This window comes from Oncorhynchus keta, chromosome 30 (assembly GCF_023373465.1).
Source record: "Oncorhynchus keta strain PuntledgeMale-10-30-2019 chromosome 30, Oket_V2, whole genome shotgun sequence".
Classification (NCBI taxonomy): Eukaryota; Metazoa; Chordata; class Actinopteri; order Salmoniformes; family Salmonidae; genus Oncorhynchus; species Oncorhynchus keta.
This window is the reverse complement of record NC_068450.1, coordinates 55,977,025-55,995,922: the sequence shown is the minus strand read 5'-3', so window position 1 is coordinate 55,995,922 and position 18,898 is coordinate 55,977,025. Positions and strand designations below refer to the sequence as shown.

Here is an 18,898-nt window from a genome sequence, read left to right as displayed (position 1 = left end):
ATCTAAAATGTGTAGGCTATAGCTAATGTAGTATAAGAAAATACATTATCGTATAATATTATATGACATATGGATTAGATCACATGAAATGTAATACTAACATATTATAATTGTATATAATAAACTAGGCCTATAAAATAATACAATATCACGTTAGTTTATATGATATATTCTTTGAATGCAAATGTATTCAAGAAATAAAGTTGATTTTATAGTTATTTCGCAGTAGGCCAATTGCTTTATGGTGACTTGCATATTTCTCTGTACTAAAAAGATAAGCATTGCAAATGCTTCAACGGCTAACCAGGGTCATCCTTTCCACAGGAAAAAGAGTTCAAGATGCAAAGAGACAGTACCGTTATTCATTCGCTTTCGCTTTATGATAGTTAGGCTACCAATTTCATTATTTTTTTTACCAAGTTTGATATTTTGTTCAAATGAAAGAATGCTTTTCATGCCATTGTGCTCTGTTCTTCTGGTTGCAGATACACCTTTGCTTTAGGAAATAATACAAACTGATCTTGCTGTTGCCAGTAGCCTGGGTTTATGATTATTACTCGCAAGACATTATAATGTCAAAATACGACCAAATGTAATTTAACAGACAACGTCCTTCATCAAAAGGTTTTACAATTCATTCGGGAGTGAATTCTGTAAATTATTGCCCAGACATGTTTTGTTTGTTTATTCGACTCATTTATGAGATAGACATTAAATGGTAGTGTTTTGAGATTCCACAAATAGCCGAATAAACCAATGTTTTTCAACTGTCTTTGCAACTTCATCCGATAGCCCAAATCACTGATCAATGCCCACAACGATCATTGGATTTTTACAAGTGCTGTGCGCTGACGTGCTCTGAGTGTTCCTGCTCTGACTGCTTTGGGACAAGGTGCAGGTTGACCTTTCGTTGCCTAATTGTTATTGTGTAGCTGACTCCACTCCATTTACATTCAATTGTACGAAACCACAAGTTATCTTAGACTGGGATGCAAGAGACAAATGTATATTGAGGTCATATCCTTGAAAGTTTCTATTCATGTGGGCTGTATTTGTCCTGATGGTCATTTACGCATCCAGCCAGCGGTTTCATTCCACCACACACCTACAAGTCTCACAACCCCAACAAAAAAAATGTATTATTCCAGTCTGTTGTTTTTTTGCAAAATAGTAAAGCTATCGAAAATGAAAGCAATTCGACCATGGCCTCAAACTTAAATAGAAAGTGTCGGAGCATTCGTTTAGGAATTATCTGGGGGCTTTTCAGCTAACGTTAGTGAAGGAAGAAGTGTGTGTGTGTGTGTGTGTGTGTGTGTGTGTGTGTGTGTGTGTGTGTGTGTGTGTGTGTGTGTGTGTGTGTGTGTGTGTGTGTGTGTGTGTGTGTGTGTGTGTGTGTGTGTGTGTGTGTGTGTGTGTGTGTGTGTGTGTGTGTGTGTGTGTGTCTGTGTTGCACTCTAGCCCACCATATTCAATAATACAAGCTGCAGGCCGTCAGTGCATTTATCATCCTATTACTGCAACAAATCCAGGTCCAATACATGAAGGGTAAAATGAATTACCAACGTTAAGCCGTCAATAAAGTCATTTCTGTAAATGGTGTCTCAGAAGACTCGCCGCATTATTCAACCGGCTTTATCAGCACCTTGGAAATTACGCGCGGTCCTCTTGAGCGCATAATATTGCCCTGCTTACTTTGATTAAGCGCCTTGCCAGGGAATAGTGACAGTGCTTTTGACCGGCTTTTATTCACTCTACTGTGATGAACGCCAAGCTGATCAGGCGGAATGAAGAGTAATTAAAAGCTATAAATTATATTTTGCGGTCCCTCTCAAGGCGTCTCTTTGTGGGCAAGATAAGAACCGGAGTCCTCATTTACCGCCTGAAAAGGGACTGCGTCTCCACAATGGCTACTTGGCTAAATAGCATATTGATAGTGTCCCAATTATAATTTAATTAACTACCCACACTAACGCTATAGCTTTTGGGATAAAGATTTCAATACTAGCATGTTGAATGTGAACCAGTCCTATAGTTTTGAGCAGAATACATTATTTCGTGACTAATTACTCTTATTTATGTGTCATTTTTTTATTGTATCCCTAAGCATGGACAAAAGTTGTCACACAACAAAGAAGCTCGAGCGTCTTGTTGCAAAAGAAAATATGAGGTTCTCAATGAACAAACATAAAAGGCCTATGTCTCCAATGTGTGTTTATTTCGTTTTGTTTTGTTTGCTGCTATATCTATGTTTCAATCTGGGATTGTAATGTTGGATTTGTAGTGAATTTTAATTAGACTCTCTACCCGCACCCAACTGCACCTGTGGTGTAGCCTATAGACGACAGTGACACAGATATATGCCTATAGAAATGCAAATTGTGTGTCTGTTTAAACTTAATAAAAATGAGAATGAACATAAACCATTTTCAATTTTACGACACAGGCCACCTTGGAATGGGTTTATGAATGATTAGCCTGATTAGAGATATTTTACATGAACACGTCACCATTAGGCCTAATACTTCTTATTATATGTCTGATACAAACGCTCAAACAGACCACCTCCATCACCCCCTACCACCTCCGTCAACTAACCTAACTCAACTTGTCCCCCTGTTTCTTTATAGCAATGTAAATATAGCCTATACCTACAAGCACGTGACCGGTCAAAGTCAGGCTATGCACAGGTGAGGATGATTACAAGCGTTTATCAAGTGATTTGTCCATTTGGAAAGCAGAAATTACGCATGCGTAATTATACAAATATCATAGGGGTTTTGTAGCCGAGATGAGAGTCATTTAAGACATGGGTTGCCAATTTGACACACCCATTATTTTAGATACAAAACAGGAAAAACAGTAGAGAGGGAAAAATGTCATACTGCATGTCAATTGTATCGGACGATATATATAGGAAAATGTGGAGGAAGAGGACTTAAGAAAAACATACACATGTCACCTTTCAGTGGTAAGAGAGTGGATGGCAAATCAAGTCGATAGACAAATTAACGGGAACCATTTGTGGCCTAAATGTATAGGTAGCCAATAATATTTCTGTACAAGCCCAATGTCCCTACGATGTTTTCCCCTATCGGTGATGAGCACGGTCATTTGGTATGGAAGAAAAGCGCACCGCTGAGACCCCTTGTTTTGTGCCTAAAAACCATCAATTATTTATTTGCTGAGATTCGTAAAATTCGATTGGACGTCGTCACTTCTGACAGCGCGGATCTGCACAAGTGATTGGTCTATTGCACGTGTGTTGGCACTCACGTGCTTCCGGTTGGTGTGAGAAAAAAAGTGTGTGAGAGGGATAACGGGTTTTAGGAGAGTTTAGAAAGATCGCGCCGACATACATTAGAGAAAGCTAGCGACGACGCTGCTGCGCGCGATGTGTAGTCATTCGTGGTAGCGCAGGGCTATTGTGACACTTGGATCGCTTTAGTAGGCTAACATGTCTACAGTGTAGAACATTGTCACATATATCAAAAGTATTTGATATAGGCTTCTTTCATAATATAGTCAGATATCTTTTTTTGTTTGCTATTATTCGGATACGGCATTGAGCAACAAGTGGAGTTTGGCGTGGAGAGTTTGCGCTCCAGCCAAAAGTGTACCAGTTATGGAAGAGCGAATTGATCAGAACAGCCGTGATTCGACTGAGGGAGAGAGCGTGTCCCTCTCCCCGAATCTACCATCTCCTCCAATGTTGCCCCACCAGGCAGCACAGCAGGTACATAGAACGACAAACTTTTTTATTGACAATATTCTGCGGCCAGACTTCGGCTGCAAGAAGGAGCTTGGGAGTCGGGAGCGGGCGCAGACCTCCGGCAGAGAAAACGTCAACCCCTTGGTAATCAGGCCATCTCACGCGAGCAGCCTTTGCCAGGATTCCAACTGCAGTAGTGACAGTACTTCTTCGTCGTCGTCCTCGCCGTCTTCGAAACAGAGCTCGACAAAACAAGGTGAAGGGAATGGGACTACCACAACAAGATATGGAGACACCGCGTCAATAGTGGTTGTGAATGCCAGTAATGGAGGATCTCCACCCGCTAAAGAATCTACGCCGATGTTATGGCCTGCGTGGGTTTACTGCACGAGATATTCGGATCGACCATCATCTGGTATGGCGCTAGTTTCCGAATAATTTTACCCCTGCAAGTCTGAAATGTGAAAGTCCGTTATTTTGGTTATGTTTGGAGTAGGCCTAGCCTGTAGGTCAATTTGAACATCGTAAACATCTCTCTCTCTCTCTCTCTCTCTCTCTCTCTCTCTCTCTCTCTCTGTCACCCCCCCCTCTCTCTTTCTCTCTCGCGTCGCTTCCTTGTAAATGTATTCAGTTCGTGAGCGTCACGCACGATAGGCTAAATGAAGAAACATACAAATAATAATAACAACACCAGCCAAAACAACAAATGATGATAGCCCTGGATTATCAATGTAGGCTAGACGAGGCATATGCCTATAGTATTTGCCATAATCTCTCTAACAGTAACAGTAACAGTAACAGTAACACAAACAAACACACACATTTGCCACTTTGTTTTGGTGAGAGCATTTAAAAACGATGTATTAATAAGACTTGGCAGAGCATGTTAGGAAGACCAACCGGGCTGCAATTTGATTCTCCTCCCTAATTTGTATTATTCTCCTCAAACCAAAGCAATGGCGAAAACCTGTCCTCCATGTTATCACATTGTTTATGTAAAACTCATTGAAAAGTTTTGCATGGACAAGACAAACTTGAAAGGAGTGGACACCGAACCGTCCACTTTAACTGTCGTCGTTTTGTTTTACGATCTTGTTTTACTTCACACCAGATACCTATACTGACTGTTAACTGTTAGGCAAGCCTTCGATGTAAAGGCCGTCTCCAAATCACCCAAACTGCTTAATCAAATAGTTTAGTCTATATTATCTACATAATCCAACCATTATGTCCTTCGATTCGGCCACAATAGCTGACTTTCTTTTCACCTGACGAGCATATTGTTGAGCCTATGGTGTAAATCAGGGTTTGTATAGACTGCCTTGTCAATATGTTTGGGAGTTTTTTTTCCACAGTCTTTCTGAATTTGACATGAGATTCAGAATTCAGAAAATATGTATTGATTGACTAAAGTGATTGATTGACTGATTAAGCTATAAGATTTAGGCCTAGGCTATATGAATTGGGAGAAAAACACTCGGCCTATTGGTTTCGATATCTTTCGGGAATGAAATCTGGTAAAACAATGTAGTACTACGAAAATGGAATTAACCCGACAGACTATATCATTGTTTTAGCTAATCAAATAGCCTAGGTTATCTTTTCGGCAAGTAGGCCCTGGCCTAGCCTGTGTATGTGCTTGCTATTGTAGTCCTATTACTGTTACTATTATTGTATTCAAAAAATAGCCTATATCTGCAGGTAAACGTGACCCCATGTCGTTACGTGTTAAGCTATTTTGACAATGACAAAGATCAAGATGACGTAGGGCTACAGTCCATAACGCGGATGAAAATGTCCAATAAAAATATCCCGCCAATTAAAAAGAATAAGGCTATATATAGCCTAGCCTTTGTGTTTATGATAGCAGTAGAAGCATATAGTTGAGTTTCACACAATACAGTATCAAACTGATTTAAACCGTATCCTACAATGCACTGACTGAATTGGATTCCGCAGCTTGTTTTTGCAATATACGACCTAATTGTGTTTTTTAGCCTATAGAAATAGTTTTGTTCCCTGAAATGACAGTCTACATTTTGTTGTGTTGTCTGCGTTTTTGGAGAAGTCAATCGAATGGATGAATAGTAGGCCTTTATAGCTGTTAGGTAACACGTTTGCAGAAAGTGGGCATAAAAATATAAATTATTAATTAGCCTATATCCATGTATCTTCTTCATCGCGATATTAGCCCCGTGTATATGCTACATTATGAACCTCTCAGATGTAATCATGTGCACGCTGCATGGCTGTGGATAGAATAAGCCAAGTATCTCAATACCAGCTTGCAAAACAGTAGCCTTTACGTTCCAGTTGCAATGGCGTTTTAGACAGACCTATTGCAATCTAGGTCTAAGCATAGAAATAGTAGCATGAAATAGTAAATAACCAAATATGTTGCCTTAGTTTGTTTACTTTGACATATTATGGCACCGAGTTTTTATTACACACGTTGATGGAATGAGCTCGTTAACTGACGGAGGAATAGTGGCTGAGCTGGGGCAAGGTCTACTTGTGCTAAGGAGGACGAACACCATACTGTGTGTTCTCTTGCTTGCACCGGTCTGCAGGGTAGGCCTACAGAAAAAAAGGCATGCAAATCAACAATAGTCTGTTAGTAAGTATAGGCATGTAGTTTGATATTATATTGTTATTATTGGTATTACCAATAGGAAACTATGAAACTCTTAGACCACATATAGCCTAGGCCAAAACATATGCGTACAAAAATAGGCACGCAAACGAGGATAACGGTCTGTCACACCGCTAGGCCTACATTTTATTTCGTTTTGACGTTGCTTATATGTTTTTGGTTGTGTATTATGTAATTGGAAGATATGTGTTACTGCATTTATGAAATTATGAATATTCAAATGAATAAATTATGTCAATACAACTGTTCATCATTTAGCCTTGTTTGAACCTTGCGCCTGGGGTAAAATGGTCGCAATGACTGCAAACACACATTTAGCCATGAACAATATTTATTACATTGCAATACTCCATTGTTTTAGTCATGTGTAAATTCATGTTTGTTGGGCCTAGGACTAACTGATATTTACGTGTTCGTTTCACTGTTGTTTCTACATCAGGCCCAAGGACACGGAAATTGAAAAAGAAGAAAAATGAGAAAGAAGACAAGCGACCCAGAACCGCGTTTACGGCTGAACAACTGCAGAGACTTAAGTCCGAGTTTCAGGCAAATCGCTACATAACAGAACAACGGAGACAGTCACTGGCCACAGAACTGAATCTCAATGAATCCCAAATAAAAATTTGGTTTCAGAATAAGAGGGCAAAAATCAAAAAGGGGAATGGCTACAAGAACGGCCTGGCTCTCCAACTCATGGCCCAAGGACTGTACAACCATTCCACAACCACGGTCCAAGAGGAGAAGGATGATAGCGAGTAAATTCCCCCCTCGTGCAGGGCAAAATAGACGCTGAACTGAAGCAGAGTGCTTGAACTCTTTTGTGAACTGAAAACGAAAGAGGTAAATACGATTTGACTGGGACAGATGCTATTTAAAACCGATTTCTGTTTATGATACAGTATATGGACATAATTATATAAAATATGAACATTATTAAAGTTTATATATAGCCAAAACAATATGACGTTGTATATATTTAATTTCAGGTAAGGTTATGTCTGTATCAATCCCTACTTGCTGGAGATTTAAACTTTTCTTTCTCTTATGATGTTGTTGGCCATTGTTTTCGTATAAGTGTCTGACTCATAGATTTTTTTTGTGATTTCTGTCGCCCCTCTCCCCAATCTCTCACAATTCTACAGACTGCGTTTCTGAACCGACGTGCCAAGCCAAAGATTTTAATATGTTCAGAGAATATGTAGTCTGAAATAAAATAAAAATGTAGAATGTGCTACAGCTTCATTCCTCATTGAAATTCTATACACAAAGCGTAGTTTGTGAATCGATTATAACTATTAGCTTTCAAGGCCCAGGACTAACACTATGTCGTCTAAATAAAGACCGAAGAGACAATGACCAAATATGGGGTATTTTGTTGAGCTTTCGGGACAAATATACAACTTCAGTGACACAATTATTTCTTGTAATGCAAAACAAACCTACCTTTTTACATTGTGTTCTGACATCTAAGACATATTCTTCATCATAGACTACAGCGTACCTTTTTAGTGAGTTAATTCAGATAATGTTGACATGCATATATTTCCCACGAGCTATGCCATTTGCTATACAAACATTGCTTGTTTTAATAGGACAGAAGGTCCAGGCGTGCCTATCTATGTGCAGCCTAGCCTACCTTAAAAAGCCTACACACTCACGGAAACCATGTAACCTATAGGCAGGCCTATATCCGTCAAGGTCACAGTGTACTCATGTAAGTTATTTTTTATGATTCGTTTATTGGGGGGGGCGACAGTAGTAGTAGTTTTACGATTAGTAGGCCTATTGTTATTGTTCTTTATTCAATAATATTGTATTGCTATGAGTACAAGCATTATCTCGGCTCTTATCATTGGGACACACTGTATGTCTACATTTCGGCTAACAGTATAAAACATGGTGATGACGTTTCTTAATGGCAGTGGTGGAAAAAAGTACCTAATTGTAATACTTTAAAAAAGATGCATTTATACAAAATGCCTTTATACAAAAGTAAATGTAATTGCTAAAATATACTTAAGTAAAAGTATAAATCATTTCAAACCAGACGGCACAACTTTCCTTTTTTCTTTCATTTACGGATAGCCAGGGCCACACTCCAAGACATTTACATACGAAACATTTGTGTTTAGTGAGTCCTTCGGATCAGAGTCAGTATGGATGATCAGGGATGCTCCCTTGATAAGTAAGTGAATTTGACAATTTTCCTGTCCTGCTAAGTCCTACATTTGGGTGTCAATGAAAATGTATGGAGTAAAAAGTACATTATTTTATTTTGGAATGGAATGTTGTGAAGTAAATGTAAAAGTAGTCAAAAATATAAATAGTAAATTAAAGTACACAGATCCAAAAAAAAACTATTTGAGTAGTACTTTAAAGTATTTTTACTTAAGTACTTTACACCACTGGTGGCTGGTGTCTTCTCCAAGAAAATGCGTGGCTCAATTCAGAAAGTCAACATCTCTGTGCAGTGCTTTAAATAGCACATTCAGTCTCCTCATGAAATATATAAGGATAATAAAGTCGACACGCTTAGGGTTTTTTAACTTGACTACATGACTACAAAAGTATCAAACGCTTTTAGAGATAAACATACATGTAACAGAAGATTAAGTTCCTCTGAAGTGAATAGTCAACACGTTGCAAGAATTCACCATATGAGTTAAAATGCTTAAGAAAAAAAATCTAAAGCTATATGCAACGGATGAGCAGGCGGACACACACACACACACACACACACACACACACACACACACACACACACACACACACACACACACACACACACACACACACACACACACACACACACACACACACACACACACACACACACACACACACACACACACACACACTGCATTACATGATTGCATTGTATAGGATACTATCTCAAAACTTGGCCTTGTTGTAAAGCGATATTATTATGGCAACCATCAAAATGACGTTCCGGCCAAAACAACATCAATTCTGCTCTTGTTAAGTCAGTGTCCCCTCCCTTACACACACACACACACACACACACACACACACACACACACACACACACACACACACACACACACACACACACACACACACACACACACACACACACACACACACACACACACACACACACACACACACACACACACACTGTATTGTATAGGACACTGTCTCATAACTTGGCCTTATGTGTATTTATTCATTGCCTGTTTATTGGGTGCTTTCTCGAGTCAGAGTTATGTTGTCCTTTTGTCTAGTTCCCTGCCCTGCCACCGTCACCGGACATCTTAACACATGGTAGCTATTTTTCCAGAATGGATCTCATTTCACTTATTAAACTATTCTCGGCATTTACAAGATTCGATTAAGCACGCAGGCGGTATGGAGGAACGCCAAAAGAGGCAGAAGATCTAAGAAAGGGACATTTTATTGGTCAGAAAATCATATCGTTAAATTTACGGAATAAAAAAAAATCAGAAATCAGATTCCAACTGTATTGTTGGCGCCTTTTCCGTGCCCTCTTGTCAGTTTCAAAGCTCACATTCATTAGTCTTTCTGCACAAAGGGACGTATTTCTATTCAATCTAGGTGCTATATAGGCTACTCTTGCCCTACACTAGCCTACGTGATTCTTTTGGACTAGGTTCCCATTCGGCCTGTAACCTACGTTTACGTTTGATAAGCCTCCCCGCGCACCATGCGACATGACATGCGTTGTTTTCAATGCCAGTATGTTGCTCATTGAGATAGCCAATACGAGATATCCGGATAGCCCGACGAGGCAGCACCGGTCTTTGTGTCTGCGTCTCAAAGCCCATGGCAAGCCATAGGTCAGACCGGGCAGTCAAAACAAGTCATTTCTATTTATAGCACAACCTATAGGCTACATTAGGCCAACCAGACGTTCATTTAAATTCGAGGACAGCGATGCTTGTTATTTTCTTTGTTAACTTCCTATGTTAAAATGTTGAAATTTGAACTTTGTGTAATGATTATCAAATAGGTTACTGCGTTAATCAGACATACGCCAAACAACAAAAAAAAGTTAACTTTCCCAGGTTAGCACTAAAGGACACACATTCACAAAAGTATATATTAGTAGATATTTTGCAAAGAAAATGTAATAGAACATGGTAAGAAAAAGGTTTTACTAAAAAGCTTGTACAGTCCAATCCTAGACCGGAGTATGATATGGCTAAAGTAGATTTGGAACTTTATTTGACTTAACCTTTATTTAGACAGGGTTCCACTGAGACCAAGGTCTCTTTTCGAGATAACCCAAGACCAAGCAATTACACAATCATAGCAGGAGCGTAGGAAACACACAAAGGTAAATATATAAAAACAGCCAGATTCCTCAGTGAAGAGGTCCCCTACCAACAACCTGAATTACCCGAAAGGAACCATTATAGGGTGTTCTGAAAGTGAGGGGCGAAGAAACTAAACGCCATGGGCTTCTGAAACGATAGTTGTAGTACGAACAATGCCTATATCATCTTGCAACTTTCGTTGAAACAGAGTCTAGGCCAGCCTACTTCACCGACAGAAGAAGTAGGCCCAGTAGCTAAACTCACATAACACACTTTTATATAGCCTTCGTTTGAACTTGTTCACGTATTAGAGTTACCTAATAGGCTACGTAATACGACTGCTCTGGATGAGTGTCCACTTTTATCGAATATTATGGTATTGTTTTAGTTCTCCAAAATACCTTCAACGTAGTTATCAATTGGTGAACACTATGCTTTGCAGGTGTGTATGGGATTTAGGTGCTTTCATGCGTAGGCTTGCAGCAGTATCTTCTTTAGAATATTCCCTGTGCGACTAAATACGCCAGGATATTGCTATTCCCTGCAAATATGTAGCCTAGCATATAGCCTACACTTCCTTCATCTGTATACCCCATGAAAATGGTTAATTCATTAAATCAATTTCTCTAAGTTAAATGTACCTTCAACAACAAGCCTACAATGGGACCTATATTGTGTAGATAACTCATAGTTTCTCAAAATTAGGGTAGGCATATGCTATTACATGTGGAAAACCACATATTTTTGCATTACCCCAAAATAACATTATCTTACTACTTGACAACGGACGTGATTCGTAGCATTAGTGCAGGTAAGAGAAAAAAAAACAATGGTAAAGTTGAAATTAATATAATACGACATGGATAATTTGTTCGTAATTTCCTCTCCGTTCAAGATAAAACGCTTCTACCTTTTTGAGGGCAATTTAAAAATAAAAACAATTGATACATAAGTCCCTATTTATTAAAAATTACTTTTACTTTTTGATACTTGCTAACTCAATCGATTATTAAGGATGACTGCGTAATGCAGCAAGCCTGGCACAAGTGCAATACATTAGAAATGGTAAACTATGAACAATTGACAAAAATAAACCTTGAATTTCAGGATATGGGCGGCAGGGTAGCCTAGTAGTAACCGGAAGGTTGCAAGTTCAAACCCCCGAGCTGACAAGGTACAAATCTGTCGTTCTGCCCCTGAACAGGCAGTTAACCCAATGTTCCTAGACCGTCATTGAAAATAAGAATTTGTTCTTAACTGACTTGCCTAGTTAAATAAAGGTCGAATAAATAAATGAATTCCTTTTTTCATACCAATTGATTTTCTATAGGCCTATAGCCTATTGATTACTGGGCGTACTTCTGAAAGTGCAATTGCATGCATTAATTCATTTGATGATTAATTCACAATACATATTTTCCAACATAATTTGGCTCCGTCCAACACACACAATAAAGCCTATTCAATTTAAATACATGGTCATGTACCTAGTTTATTTCGTTGGTCCTAATATAAGCCTATCTGTTTGTTACGTAACCAGAAATGAGTTCGGATTTAATTAACGGTTGCCCACTTCTCTGGAGAGGACAGCAGCCCAACCATTTAACCGCCCCTGGGCTTCTCCTCGGTTTTGTTTTTAATTATTTCCAATGTTGTTCGAACTGCTCTGGGTTTCGACGTTCAATTAACTCCCCGAGTTTTAATAAACACACACGCACACCACTCATGCATCATTTATTTGAATAACTTCTGTTAACATTGGACTTAGAATTATGGGCGGAGTATCCTGGCAATTAATGAAAAATGTACAGCATGAATTAATTCCCGACATTTTAAAGACATTTCCAGCCACCATACGCGTATTAATGTAGTCTAGTTAATGTAGACATGTCAATTCAATGCTTTATGACATCGTAATAAGACATCTATAGGTAGATAGACACAGTTCATACGGCACCTATACGCATAATACATTGTTATCCAGCTCAGTGGTTGGTGCAGAAAAATATAATGGTACGGTCGTACGCAACAACTCTTTCAAGTATACTCGGTGACGCCATTTCTCTATGGTTGTTTCTATCACGTTGTCTATGCGTTAGCTAATGCTATCCTTTTTTTGTTTGCATTGGCAATTTCAAGACGAATTACGTTTATAGCCTAGGCCCACTATCAATGGACGAATGTAATATACATAGCCTAATATTCAAATACAACGTTGAACTTACAATCAAAAGTGCGGTGAAGTTCCCAGCACGATCAGTAAAAGGCCTACGGGAGCTGCACAGTGGACAGGTAAGCATTTGCCTTGACATTACATTACATGAAGTGACATGCTTGCCTCTTCATCATCTATTGGTCTGACAGCACAGTGCAGTATGTTGGAAAAAAATAACTGAAGATAAAAAAAATATGTATATATATTGAGTATTTGACATGCTATGTGTGCAAACCCGGATAAGAATTTACGAAAAAGAATAGCACAGAGTGACGCAAAGGGGGAAGTTATTCAGCCAATTAAAAATGGCGAGGATACTTTCCCCACCTAATCATTTAGCAGATGCATGAGGTTTATGTATAAAACAATGGAACCCTGGGATCCAGTGCATACTTAGCATAGTCTGCCTTACAGCTACAATATGCATTTAATTTATATGCAAATTAAAGCAATAAAAGAAGACTCTGGAAATTACTCCATTTGAAGGGGGAGCTGTAAAAAAATACGATTTTCAGGTAGAGTGTACTGGATGCTGGATGTACTAGCTGGATACAGAATGAGGATACAGAATAATAAAAAAGAAACCAAATATCGTTTTGTTATTCACAATGTTGAGAGAATGGATTGGGAATATAGTTGGGGTCTTTTGAGGTTGCAGGCTGCATCACCAAGGAGAATTGCAGGTTCGCATGGTGTCCCTTTTGTGTCTCCTCCCTGACCAGCAAAGTCACGCTAGGGCAATCAAAGTGATGCGGAGACATCAAGTGACCCTCAACAGGGCTAAAGTATGCAAATGCACCGGCCAAGTGAGCTTTAATCCTGTTAGAGTACAATGTGGATGGAGGCTCAGGGGTCCAGGTTCTGTCTTGTTTTAATTCCTCATCTTCCCTGACCCTGTGTTTACTGTTAGGAACCCATTTCAAATCCATAATAGGGCCTCGGACAGATGCAGATCAACATACATGGACAGACAGACAGACGCACACAGAAACCTGGCATCAGACACAGAAAAATCCACTCATATACACAACAAAACACACACCTACCTACATGCCCGCACGGTTTACATATGCATGCGCGTATGCAGAGACACACACACACACACACACACACACACACACACACACACACACACACACACACACACACACACACACACACACACACACACACACACACACACACACACACACACACACACACACACACACACACACACACACACACACACACACACACACACACACACACACACACACACGCAGACAGTTGAAAAGAGCTCCTTAGATCACTACCCTGTGACCATCCCACTGCTAAGTACAGAACCTTAGAGTAATCCCCTTCCAGCTGCTGCCTCCTGAATTATGGGAGATTCCTCTTCAGGGGGAGGGGGAGGGTTTAGGGAGACACAGGCCAACAGTTTCAACACCCTCTCTTCTCTCCCACCCATTGGAAAGTCATTATTTGTTTTCAGAAATGAACCACATTCAAGACTGAAAACTAAACTGATAACCAATAAGGCAGTGAGTGATATGTGCACAGGAAATCATGTTTGGTGGTAAAATGGAAACATGAAAATTCTTTCTTCAAGTGGAAACAAAGAAGTTTCAGAAAAGTTTCTATGCTCAAAGTGGATGTAACCGATTCTCACTCTTAAAAATTTTAGAAGGTTGTGGCGGTGTGTCAGTGAGGGATTGAAGCCCTTAGCTGATTCCCCTTCAGCCCCCAGGATTGTTGTCAAAGAAAGAAAGAGAGAAAGCGAGAGAGAAAGAGTGAGGGAAAATGAGAGAGAAATATCGAGAGAGCGAGAGAGAGAGAGACAGAAAGAGAGAGAAACAGAGAGACAGAAAGAGAGAGAAACAGAGAGACAGAGAGAGAGGAGACAGACACACACACACACACAGAGAGAGAGAGAGAGAGAGAGATAGCGAGAGGCTGGAGGGGGCTCTAAGGAGCATGCATGTGCCATGATCTCCATGGCAGAGAGGATAGGGGGAAGACAGGAAGATGACTCATTGCATTTTATGGCCTGTCAATTGCACCGCTCTATCTTTGGGAGCAACACAACAAAGGTGGCATTGACAGAGAACCTCCCACGGCGCAGCTGAGATGGTCTGGGGGCACCGGGCAAAAACAGCCGTAAATATCCGACAGATAAGTACAAATTACATGGCGGATATAGGCAGCGCCACTTGTTTGTTCTGCAAGTCAAATTCTCTGCTGCCTGTGCCACCGGCAGCAGAAACACAGACTTGCACATGTCAGCTTATGTGTGAGGGAAGGGAAACTCTCAGCTTTGGAGAGCAGCCTATGGCGATAGTATGGTCACATCTTATTGTGAAAGGGGATGAGTCCTGTTCTGTGCAGAAAATAGCCACCAATGGCCAAAGAGTCATTCCCCATTTGCTGGTGGGTGAGAGTATATTTGTAGTGAGTATAAACAAGTATATTTTCTACAAATTCAACAAGTAAGCTAAATTCAAATAATATTTTTGATTAAAAAGACAACAGAAAATCTGACCTTGTCTGCTGTTTTATAGTTAACTAATTGAAATAATGCAACTACCCAACGTAATATCAACTGCTTTTATTTTCCCACTGAGTGATGAAAATGCTTTGTTTTTGTCATCGTCGGTCTCCAAGAATATGACGCGGCGTCCTCGATAACCCCAGTATCCATAACCTTCCCTTGCTCTCTCTGAGGCGCACATGCCACTCGTAAGGAAAATGAAGAAGTGTAAAGGTTATAATTTGCTACATCGAGCGTGCTCTTTGGTAGACGGGATTCTTTTGGACAGCTATATGTCTTTAATTAATAAGGAAGCGACTTCAAATTATAGTATGTCCCACCACAGCTATGTGACAGTCACAAAATGTATTCTTCCACTTAAGTCGAGGCTGGAAGAAAACCAGAAGAGTATGTAAGTTTTGATCTTTTTCTTAAGAGAGACTTGGTTGTTTATGGTGTAGCTTATCCACTCAATTGTTGGATCAATGTCAAAATACACAAGCTAAGGTCTGATATCTAAACAATATAAATTATCATCTTGAAATAAGATGTTATAGTATGCTCATAATGTGAAACATTTACATTTGAGTCATTTAGAAGACGGTCTTATCCAGAGCAATTAGGATTAAGTGCTTTGCTCAAGGGTTCATGGACAGATTTTCCACCTAGTCAACTCGGGGGGGTTGAACCAGCAATCGTTCTGTTACTGGCCCAACGCTCTTAACCACTAGGCTACTTGCCACCTCCGTAAAAGGCATAAATACCTGGGTTAATAAAATAATAGTTAAATCAGTCACTTTGATCCATTCAATTCTGTCCAGTAATAGTGAATGTACTGTTTCATAAGTAGACTATTAAAGTCACGATTTAAACTGTGGAATTGTATATTATGTACATTATCATTGTGTAATATAGCTGTACAAAACAAAAAAAAATATATATATTTCTGTAGAAAACGTTTGAAAGTTTCAATTTATATATAGAAATAATAGCTCTGGATTTAACATGCTATATTTATAAATATATAACATAATACATATGTAATGTATATAGACATTATTCAATTTATATCTCACAAAATCTTATGAGAGATTTAGAAACTTGTTGAAAGGCATTATGAGTCACAAAAATAGATCACAGAGAAATGCCGCACTTGTAATTGGCTAAGAATGCAATCAACATAACCACATGCCTAACCATGACCAATCAGAAATAGCATTATTAACAAGTTCACCAGTACCCAAATTGAATATATGTTAAAGCAGATTTCCTTCAACTGTCCCACTTGAGTGAAGACAGACACAAAAAGACACAAACAACTTCGCTTGAGTTGATGAGTTCATGTTGCCTCTCATCCTTCGACAATGGCTGCATTACTCCAGAGGTGACACATTTATATTCCTTACAGGAAAAAACTCCACACATTGAAGGCTGGTGGGAAAATGTTAACTCAGTCCACAATGACATCTGTGGCGCACATTTCACATTGTCCAGACTCATCTTGACATTCTCTTTAAATGAAGGTCCAGTATTATGTACACAGACAGATAAAGAGTAAGATCTGGGATTATCAAAGAGGCATATTGTACGGGTGGTCAACAGCACCTTCATCTAACATGCCTTGGACAGATGGAATCACTTCATGGGATGGTGAAGTGAAGAGTGGAGAGATGGAGGGATGGTGGAGGAGACGCTAGGGGGATAGTGGCGTGGGCGGGCAGCTTGGCTGGCCATGTTTTCACCCCAGCCTCCTCACTTCAAAAGCAGGGGCTGTTGGTTAGATTTCTCCCTCGCTCCGTCTTTCATCGCCCCGGCCTCGGAGGTGCCGAGAGGTGATGCGGGAGGCGATTAGTCATATACAATTTACATACGCTTGTCATGGGCTCTCGTTACAGACTAGTGATGTCATTGCTAAATTGGCCCTCTGTGACCAAACAGTTTGGGGAGTTATTCTGTACGTATTGGCGCAGCAAACTAGCTCCTCACATGATGCTCACATAAGCTACGCTTCATCTCTTCTCCGGGCCTGGGTCTGGCCACAATACTTCGTCCACATCACAAGATACGTTTTCTCTTGCCAAACATCGAGGGAGGTATCTCCTAGCATGGCGTATCCAACCTTGGACAGAGGCAACCTCTATGTCCCCACATGCGTCCTCCATTGCCTGGAGAAGCGGCATGCGGGCATAGGGTTGGCGATCATACACTTTCCAGCGCCAGGCTGAGAAGAATTCCTCTATGGGATTTAGAAAAGGTGAATATGGGGGTAGGTACAAAACTATACAAAATTGTGGGTGGATGGCAAACCAGTTTTGGACCAGAACAGCCCGGTGAAAACTAATATTGGCCCATAAAACCACAAATCTAGCAGGCTCCTGATCTGGATCAGGGACAAGCATTGTGTAAATTGCATCCAGAAAAGTGAGCATATGGCCGGTGTTGTACGGACCCAGTGTGGCATTGTGATGGAGGACCCCGTTTTGAGTGATGGCAGCACACATAGTTATATTACCCCCACGCTGTCCAGGGACATTGGTAATTGCCCTCTGTCCTATTACATTTCTTCCGCGGCGCCTGGTTTTGGTGAGGTTGAAGCCAACCTCATCCACATAAATAAATTCATGGCGAATTACATGGGCATCCAGCTCTAATACTCTCTGTAACAGACAAAATAATATACAGATGAGTGAATATGGTATGTCTGAAGTACTGGAAGTAGTGTTGCATACATACCTCTACAAAGTCATGTCGCATATTCTTGACTCTGTCAGAGTTTTTCTCAAATGGCACCTTGTAAAGTTGTTTCATCGTCACTCGGTGCCGTTGGAGGATGCGTTGTATGGTCGACAGGCTTACAGCATTGATGTTGTTAAGTATGGTGTCATTATTCAAGATATGCTCTCTAATCTCTTAAATCCTAATTGCATTGTTGGCCAAAACCTTATTTATAATTGCAGTCTCTTGTACATCTGTAAACAAGCGTCCTCGTCCTCCATGATGTCTTTGCCTTTCCACTCTGTACAGAATTCAAACACAGTATGTGTTCAGCATAGGAACTGTAAACAATGTACTACAAAATGTAGTACAGCATGATAACCAACCTCATTCATTCAATGCAGTGCAGTAAATGGATGGCTTAGAGTTACAAATGTTTATGCAATACTATGCAGTCATACGTATTTTACAGTACATTACTGTAATGCTAAAATAGTCATTAGATAGTTGCATACCTGTTCTCATTTCTGAAGGTTCGAATTATGGACACCACTGTAAATCGACTCAAGTTGGGCTGGACGCTCAGTCCAGCATCTTTCTCATGGTCAAACCGTGGTTGATCACATGATCAACAAGTGTTGCCCTCATCTCATCAGAGATGGCTCTCCTTCCTTCTCTTCTTTGTCCTCGTCCTCTTCTTCCTCTTCCTCTCCCTCCTACTCCTCTTGCTCTCTGTCCATTGTTGGCATCCATTGTTCAAAACAGGTAATCTGACCTTTGACCTATTTATAGGCCTATA

General features: G+C 40.0%; 1 protein-coding gene across 1 annotated transcript; it reads left to right on the top strand.

Moving 5' to 3' along the window:
* The first annotated feature begins 3,338 nt into the window (after positions 1 to 3,338).
* LOC118363139 (homeobox protein engrailed-1-B) lies at positions 3,339 to 8,060 on the top strand. Its single transcript, XM_035743834.2, has 2 exons — positions 3,339 to 4,124; positions 6,802 to 8,060. Exons 1-2 carry the CDS (start codon positions 3,623 to 3,625, stop codon positions 7,119 to 7,121), a joined length of 822 nt encoding a protein of 273 aa, XP_035599727.1. The 5' UTR covers positions 3,339 to 3,622; the 3' UTR covers positions 7,122 to 8,060.
* The last annotated feature ends 10,838 nt before the right edge of the window (positions 8,061 to 18,898 follow it).

Excerpts from the sequence above, each read along its gene's own strand:
- LOC118363139 (XM_035743834.2), top strand. The coding sequence starts at position 3,623 with ATGGAAGAGCGAATTGATCAGAACAGCCGTGATTCGACTGAGGGAGAG. Across the intron at positions 4,125-6,801 it reads TTCGGATCGACCATCATCTG|GCCCAAGGACACGGAAATTG; the intron begins GTATGGCGCTAG and ends TTTCTACATCAG.